An 8,970-nucleotide genomic window follows, 5' to 3' on the forward strand; every position below is an offset into this window, starting at 1 on the left:
TGGGTCAGTTCATTTACAACAATGCTCGTTTCAGCATTCTTTTCGAAGCTCTATTCAATCAGTGTGCCACTTTGAGCACACTCACAGAATTAAAACGATAAGTGCTATTTTCACAAAATTTTACTTGTGTATTCCTCTAAGCCTAATTAGACTGCCTAAGTTTTTTTTTTTTTTTTTTTTAATCAAAACTTTGGCTTTAAAAGGTAGCGTGCAGGAAAGGGTTAAATGACAAAAAGTCTCATGACCGGATAAAGGCAGTTATGCCATTTGGGTTAAACTGACAAACTTTCACAATCTATCCAGCATTAATGAACATGTGAGGGCATCGTTCTAATGTTGTTTATTTTAAATTTTATCATTATGCATAAATAATTTTAAAAACAACCTTTACAACACATTTGAATGCAGGAAATGTCAATTATAAAAATCACGTTAAATCTCTTGTATGTCATAAATATCTCTAATATTTTATGAAAAGATATTCCTAAATTAGAAACATTTTTTAATGCAAGATGGTTCTTAAAATCAGAAATGTATTATAATTACAGTATAGACGAAGAGATGGCACAAGTTATTTTGCTGCTAGGTGCTATATCTGCATATCTTAATTTTTATTCTTGAATGCCTCCCTAAATCATAAAAATTTTATTGCCCAGATTCTTCTCTAAATTCTAAACATTTTCCCTTTCGATGCTTTTCTAAATTACAAAAATTTTACAGCCCTAAAATTTAACCTCACTTTCTTTGAAGCTGGCTTGACAAGATACCACTTAATGTGATCGCGACCGTCTCCAAATATCTTAGTTTCAATTTTAGTCAATCATTTGTAACTATCCGAAAAAAGAAGCTGTAGTTGGCATAGATTTTTGCCAAACTAATGTTGGTTTTTAACATAATTTAAAATTTTACACTGGTATGTTCTCTTTTAATGAGGGTTACCCTTCAGTTATCAAGATTTAGTACAGTATCAACCAAATAGTTTCCAGAAACGTTTTGAATACTTATAAATTATTTTTGGCATTACAGACACTGTAATATTTCATTAAAAATTTTTTGAATTTCCCTAATTAAGATGCTGTGAAAGTACCTATTTATGATTTTCTAGTTATATTTGTATTAAATTAGTTCAATTCCATTGCTATTTTGAAGGATGTTTTTTCTCATCAGTTAATGTTACCAAAATAGCCAGGGACAAATGTGATCACATTAAGCAGCAGCACCTTTGAATTTATTATGTACGCATCAAAATTTCCTGCTGATACTTGTTTATTAATTTTTCTGCTAAATCTATTTCTGAATATTTTTATTATAATAAAAAATCAAAGTCAAAAATAATATTGTAATCAATATTTTTAGGAAACTGCAATGCACATAAACTTTTATATAGGGTATGTCAAATTTGTCAAAAATTAAAGTTAACAGTAGTATCAGAACCAATACTATTAGGAAACTGTAAAGTACATAAACTCTTATGTGGAGGTATCAAAGTTATATCTTGACTGTAACATTCATTATAATATAACCACAATGCATCAGGATCAATAGAGGCTAATGCTTTTATACTGTTTGCAGCAGCATTTTGAAGGATCTTTGGCTGCTTAATAGTTAAGTATGGCAAACAAACATCAGCTAAAATAGCAATATCTTTCTCGGTTGTATCCAATTTAACATACAGATGACCAATCTCAGATAAAACAAAAAGCTGAAGCTTGTGAGCATTAGTCCATTGATAATTTCTGAAATTATTCTTTAATAAGCTAGAATTATATTCTTTCTTTAAGAAATTTATAAGCTTTGGAATCACATCCTTCAACATTCTGACTCGTACGAAATCTCGACACTCATCAGCAATCACTAACAAAACCTTAAAAGCCTTAAGAATAACAACTGTATCTTCAGAAAATCTTTGCACAAATGAATTCCACAATTCATGAACTAATGGATGCAACTGGTTTTCAAAATCTCTAAGTGCTAAAATACAAAATTCAATAGTCTCAAGTGACAGCATACGAAGGTATAGATTTCTAGAAGACTGCAGATGAATACAACGCTTTAAGATTTCACTTGTGAGGCTTACATGCAAAGGTATGCTTACTTTATCTTTTATATCCAAACTGGCATTATTTTCTTCATAAGTATTATGAAAATTTTCTTCCTCAGAATTATTATGTAACAAATTTAACTCATCTTCTTTAGCTGACATATACTGCATTAAAGCATTTCTTAAACTAGTTTTAACAACACTCTGTAAAGGCACATTTTCTTCACATTTTTTACTTGGAAACCACTTTTTAACACATTTAACAACTGAAAACAAAATGGTTAAAAGAGGAAAGGCCTTATCTTGATTATGATCCAATACATTCAAGGCTTGCTGAACTACATCACTGAAAAGGGCTAAAGACTCAGCATCACTTTCTTCTAAAGCTACTTGAAGAACAACAGCCATTTCCTGTCTGTGTAAAAAGTGATGAAATTGTATTGTTATGCTATTTATAATGTAATCAGCATTTTCTTTAATAAGTTCTGCAATGCATGGGTAATCACAACATTTTGCTATGATATGTAAACAAACTCTGCCAGACTGTGAAATCACAAGATTGGAACTACCAGCTCTCTCCATTACTGGTGATAGAATTTTCATTAATTGTCCTCTAAACTTGCATTTTAATCGTTCAGCACATTTGGCAATAGTTTCAAGAATCAAACATATCTGATATACATTGCTATTGTAAGTTTTAACATTTATGACTTTGCATTGTTCTTGAGAAGATTCACTTCCTTGTGTATAATTTATATGATCAGTATCATACAATGCCAAGTCCCACACTACAGGGGAAAGAAGTTCATCAAGGATATCCCCAATAAGTTCAATACAATTTGACTCTTCTGCAAAACCTTTGACTATACATCCTATAAGAAATATACACTGCAATGTATAAAGATTTGAATTTTGTAATTTATCAAGTATATAATCAATAAGCAATCTACTATTTCCCATTTGCCCTAAAATGTAACATATATTACAAACACAATCTAAAATTTCTTCATCCTGAAAATATAAAAACTTTTTTCTAGGCCATAAATTTGGTGCAGATATGTCAAAATTTGTTGGAAAAGACACCTCTTCAACTAAATTTACCGTGTTTGTATCATACTCTAATAAACTGATTAAACTTAAAATAATTCTTTCTAAATGAGGCAATGAACATAACAGATTATTCAGAGAAGAACCTAATATTTGCATGTATCCTTGAAGTGATTTTAAAATGTACAACTTCTGTGTATCATTTGCTGACAATTTGCTCTTAATGAGTTTTGATGTTGAGGCATAGATGTCATCTTCAATTACTGAATTTATACTTGCCAAATTCAACGCCTGATATTTATTTTGAAGCTGTTTGAGTAAATCCTGGCTACAAGTTGATACTTCTTTGTATTTGTCAACAGATAAGGCAAATATTGCTGGCAAAAGCACAGACATGCAATTTTTTAATCTATGTGTGCATTTTAACAACAGATTCTTTGCAAAAAGTAGAAATTCACGCCTAACTTTCCAATGACTATGGCTAGCTGTAGGTAAAATATTTTTAACTAAAATTCCTACATTTTTAGAAACTTCTTCATACCATGCCTCATTTTTATTAACAGCAGAAAGTGCATTATGAGGACTAGAATTAGAATTACCTGTTGGCTGACATTGAGTAAAAGGGCAGTGATCACCAATAACTAAAACAATCAGATCAGTAAAAATCTTTAGAGCCATGTTTGTAACATTATGTCCTTGTTTAATGTCCCCACAAATGACACAATGCAATGTAATAGACAAACCAGGGAAATAAGAGGCCAAAGCTTCACTAGCTAGTTTTTCAATAGTTTCAGACCTGACAGATATATAATCAGAACTGTAAGTTAAATCTCCAATAACCTGTAAAATAGTGATACGCAAAGCTTTTGATTTTTCATGTTTAAGAAGTTCAGTGAGAACGAAAAATGCTTGAGCTAGAGGCAACTTGAATGGCACACCATATATCTTTTCGAAAATTTCATTGTCTGAACTTCGAATCAGGCTTAAAACACACTCGAAAATGCTACATTTCAGTTCTTCACTAGCATCAATTACTTCTTGACCAGCATTAGGATCACTTAACATTCCAAACAACTGAAGAAAAAGGCTAGAAAAAGTATTCCAGGAGTGAACATGGCTTCTATTAAATATGAGTTTAATAACATTTATGCATCTTATAAGTAATTTTTCATTGGGCTTTTTGATCAGTGACAGACGGAAGGGAAAAATTAAATATTCTTGAAAGTAATTAATAGATGTTTCATCTAATTCTTTGAGAACAGCATCTAAGGCATCAATGTCTTCAACGCAACAATTTCTTGCGAGTTTGACACATAGCGGTTGTAACTTAGAAAATGCGATACTTCTATCCTTCTCTTCCAACATACTGTTTATTTAAGTATATGAAAAAGTATTTAAAAAATTATAAAACTATTACGTAGTACTGTACACAATGAGCGAAAAAATTACTGTTTACAAATTTAGTATCATTGCATTTGCGTTTTCTCCTCTCTCTACTGAATGTTATAATCTTTAAGCCCAGGGAGGGTAATATTGCATAAAGTTGCAAAACGAAGGAATGGCTAGATAACAACTACACAGATCGTATTTTATTCTCGAGTGTCAAGATGTACAAACATCTTTTTACTAATTTTAAAAAGAATAATATAACATTTTTTGTTGCTTAAAACGATTCATACATATATGTATTTTCATTATTTTTCCTTTAAAAACAGATAGTTGTGATTTATTCACAATATTATTGTAATTTAATAAAGAATGCTTCAGGAATAGGAAAATGTTTTTATTTCAGTATGCTCTTAGTATTCTTCGGAGATCAGTCTTGACGCTAAAAAAGGGGGGGTCTTTGTTTTACATAGGCATACAGACATAACCTCTGGTGTGATGGTGTGGGGCACTATTTCTCATGACAGCAGGTCATCTTTAGTCATCCTCCGTACATCTTTAACAGCTCAATGATATATATTGATACCATCCTACGGCCGGTTGCATAATTTTTCATGGTAAGTCATCCTGAGGCCGTTTTCCAGCAAGATAATGGCAGGCCACATACCGCTCGCATATCTCTGGACTGTCTCCCTGCGGTTGATACTCTTCCTTGGCCAGCAAGGTCACCAGACTTTTCACCAATCGAGTACGTCTGGAACATGGTAGGCCGCCAGATTCGGGTACCACAAAATATCGCAGATCTGGAGCGACAACTGATGAATGCCTGGCAGAATGTGTCGCAGGATGACATTAGGAACCACCTTGCCTCGACGAATTCAAGCATGCATTGCCGCCAGGGGCGGTTCGACCAACTACTAATTTGAACATTCAATGGGTGATTGTGAGCCGCGAACAAGTACTATGACCTTGATTTTTTAATCATTTTATTATCTGTGTATGAGGTACACACATATTCAATTTCATCAAAACAACAACTTCCTTCATGGTGCTCCGATTTTTTTTTGCAAAAGAGTAGAATTTATATTGTTACGAATTTTGTATTTATACAAATATTTTTTGTGATATTATATGTAAGATGTAAAATTTCTTGTATGTAACAGGAAAGACTTCAAGAAAGCGAAGTTTCGCTGAAAATAAGCTTACAGGGGCAAGTCCATTTAACATTGAGGTAAATGATTGGCGATTTAGCGCCAAGATGGTCCTGGCGACTAATTATTATCGTCATAGTTGACAAAACATGGCAAAAAATCGTCAAATTTGGCGACTGTTTGCGACATTTTCGTCCGATCTCTGTGTAACTCTAATTAGTGGCAAATAGCCAAACCTCATTGAAGATGCGGTTCAGATGGGTGGTCCGGATCCAGCCACTGAGTGGAAGGCGACCTAGAGTCTGACTGTTCCGAATCTGAAAGGTTGGCGAAGCTATAGGATGGATGATGCGAATATAAAGCCTCTCGCTACTCTAGCTCGGATATAGGCCACTTTGTGGCGCCACTACGTAACCCAGGGGTCTAGTCTGGACACCGGTCGAGATCAATATCGGAAAACCAGTCGGGATTCTCTTTCCACTCGACAGCAGAAGGGAGAGCGAGTCTGGCCCTTTCAAATTCCGTCGGCGGAAAGTGAAGTGGAATTCCGTGCGGAAGTGACGTTTATTGCATAGAAACCAGTCTATCTCACCTCTACATTGCTCCAGGCTCAGGGGAAGGGGGTAGTTTGTTATCAAAGGGGCTGTTTCGCAGGTGCTTATTACTGAGGATGGCGGTAGAAAAAAAAATCCAACTTCGAGTAAATGGTGAAATTTTTCGAAAAAATACGCTGCTGGATTTAGTAAAGAGAATGGAAAAAAGAAATGGGGAACGTTAATGGATATTTTAAACGCAGAAAGAAATGGCCTTTTCAAAACTTCAGGTATGTGAAGAAACGTAAACATAATTTTACGTATGACCTTTTGCAAAATGGAAATTTTCTAAAAGGTTACATGTTTGTAAGCTATTTGTTAACAGGAATTTTAGGATTAAAATACATTATTTTCTCTGAAAAGGTTATGCAACAACGTCATAAGTCAAATCATTGAAATATAGCACCGCGTACGCGTGTTTAATATTCCTAATGAATTTGAATAAAAAAAATGTATTTTTAGCAACCCATGATTATATCAATAATTTTATTTATTCAGGAATTATACTTATCACGTAGCTACAAATATACTATGTATCGTAGATACCAATAAGGAGTGAGTAAAAATATAACAAACTTTTAACCAAAGTAATAGGAAGAAAAATAAAAAAAAATTAAATAACTATAGGTTAAATCATAAAACATATTATCTTGCACACCCACACACACATATATACATATACATATATATTTTAACATATGCAGTGAAAGGAAATTCCAATACATATTCCTATTTATACCCTTTTTAAATCGATCCCATCAGTGACCGTGTGGTAAAATCGCTGAACACTGGTAGTTTGGTCCGAGGTCCAAATACTGGGAACGGTTTTGTTGCATTACCAACATATCTCTGATAACCAACATACAGTGGATGGACAAAAATATGGAAACACCTTGTGAAATGCATGTTTGTAAAGAAAGATTGATTTTAATGAAATATGTAGGTGGCGCTGGCATTTTTGACTACTGACGCCACCTTTACAACTTCGTAAATGTGCTAAACAGTTCAGTTGTTGTCGGAGTACTGTTATGTGAGGTTGTCATTGCATTATGTCAGAGTTAACAGACTTCGAATGTGGGCAAATTGTTGGAGCACGTATGGTAGGTGCTTCCGTAAGCAAGGTAGCCGAGGTGTTTAGTGTTTCAAGAGGTACTGTATCGAAGATTTATTCCGCATATTTGAAAAGCGAAAAAACATCATCTGCTAAATCACAGCGCGGATGAAAGTGTGTCCTGAGTGATCGTGACAGACGATCATTAAGGGCAATTGTGACGAAAAATAAGAAGACCACAGCTGCAAAAGTTACTGCTGAAATGAATGTTGTGTTACCGAACCCTGTGAGTACCAAAACAATTAGAAGGGAGCTTGATAAACAGGGAATTGCTGGCCGTGCTGCAATTGAGAAGCCACTCATCAGTGATGCTAATGCCCGTAACAGGAAAAGGTGGTGTTTAAGTCATAAAGCCTGGACTATACAGCAGTGGAAGCGAGTAATATGGTCTGACGAGTCTTCTTTCACATTGTTTCCCACTTCTGGCCGAGTTTACGTCTGCAGAACGCCATCTCAAGCCTATAATACAGACTGCTTGTTGCCAAGAGTGAAACATGGCGGGGGTTCTGTTATGGTTTGGGCAGCCATATCGTATTTGGGCAGTCATATCTCTGCTAGCCCCATGATAACTGTGTCAGGGCACATGACTGTCAAGACTTATGTGAACATTTTGGCCGATCAAGTTCATCCCATGGTACAAACTTTGTTCCCCGATGGTGATGGTGTCTTCCAAGACGACAAAGCCCCTGTTCACACAGCTCACATTGTCCAGGACTGGCTTTCTGAGCACGAGGATGAGTTGTCCCATCTCCCCTGGCCACCACAGTCACCAGACCTGAATATTATCGAACCTTTGTGGTCTACAGTGGAACGGAAAGTGCGTTCTCGTTATCCACCGCCAACATCGTTATCTGAACTTGCCACCGTTTTGCAGGAAGAATGGTATAATATTCCCTTGGCAAACATACAAAAACTGTATTTATCCATTCCGAGAAGACTGCAAGCTGTTTTGGATGCCAACGGGTTTCCTACACCATATTAAGCAAAGAAACATGTTTTTTAAAGGTGTTTCCATATTTTTGTCCAACCCCTGTATCTGTCATTACCAACGTATTTCTCGTAAGTTCAAAAAGCATAAAAAAGTAAGGCATACAAAACCTGTTTTAAATAAATAATTATATGTATATATAAATGTATTATAAATATATTAATACATGCAGTGAAAGGAAATTGCAGTACATATTCCTATTTATGCCCTTTTTAAGTCGATCCCACTAGTGGCCGAGCGGTAAAATCTCCGAACACTGGTAGTGAGGTCCGAAGTTCGAATCCCGCGAACGGGCTGGACGCATGGGCTGACAGATATCATTGGTAACTTCAAGAAGCACAGAAGTTTAAGGCACAGAAAATCTGTTTTAATATATATGTAGTAGGGGAGTTGAAGATGCTAAATAACAGTTCCAACTTTGTTTTCCACACCACAGAACATTTAATAAAGATAATCAGAAAAGGTACAAATTAGATTAAATACAAGTGCCGTTTGATACAAAGAGGATTATGTATAGCTTTTACCAGTCTTATCACATAACCGATTAGTGCCTACTCGCATTTGCTGATGTATTAAACAGTACAGTCCAATTTACCACCTTCGCGTGGAAAACTACAGTTCCTTATTCTACACCTTCACGTGCAGCTCACCAC

The 8,970-nt window shown here is 34.9% G+C and overlaps 1 protein-coding gene across 1 annotated transcript; it reads right to left on the bottom strand.

Annotated features, from left to right (window-relative positions):
- Positions 1 to 1,286: 1,286 nt before the first annotated feature.
- Tti1 (Telo2 interacting protein 1) lies at positions 1,287 to 4,594 on the bottom strand. The gene has a single exon (XM_085822623.1). The coding sequence runs from the start codon at positions 4,451 to 4,453 to the stop codon at positions 1,403 to 1,405; it is 3,051 nt and encodes a 1,016-aa protein (XP_085678749.1). The 5' UTR covers positions 4,454 to 4,594; the 3' UTR covers positions 1,287 to 1,402.
- Between the last annotated feature and the right edge of the window lie 4,376 nt (positions 4,595 to 8,970).

Source organism: Stegodyphus dumicola, chromosome 8, assembly GCF_044657685.1.
Source record: "Stegodyphus dumicola isolate Sdum_Otavi_A_Nest chromosome 8, ASM4465768v1".
Classification (NCBI taxonomy): Eukaryota; Metazoa; Arthropoda; class Arachnida; order Araneae; family Eresidae; genus Stegodyphus; species Stegodyphus dumicola.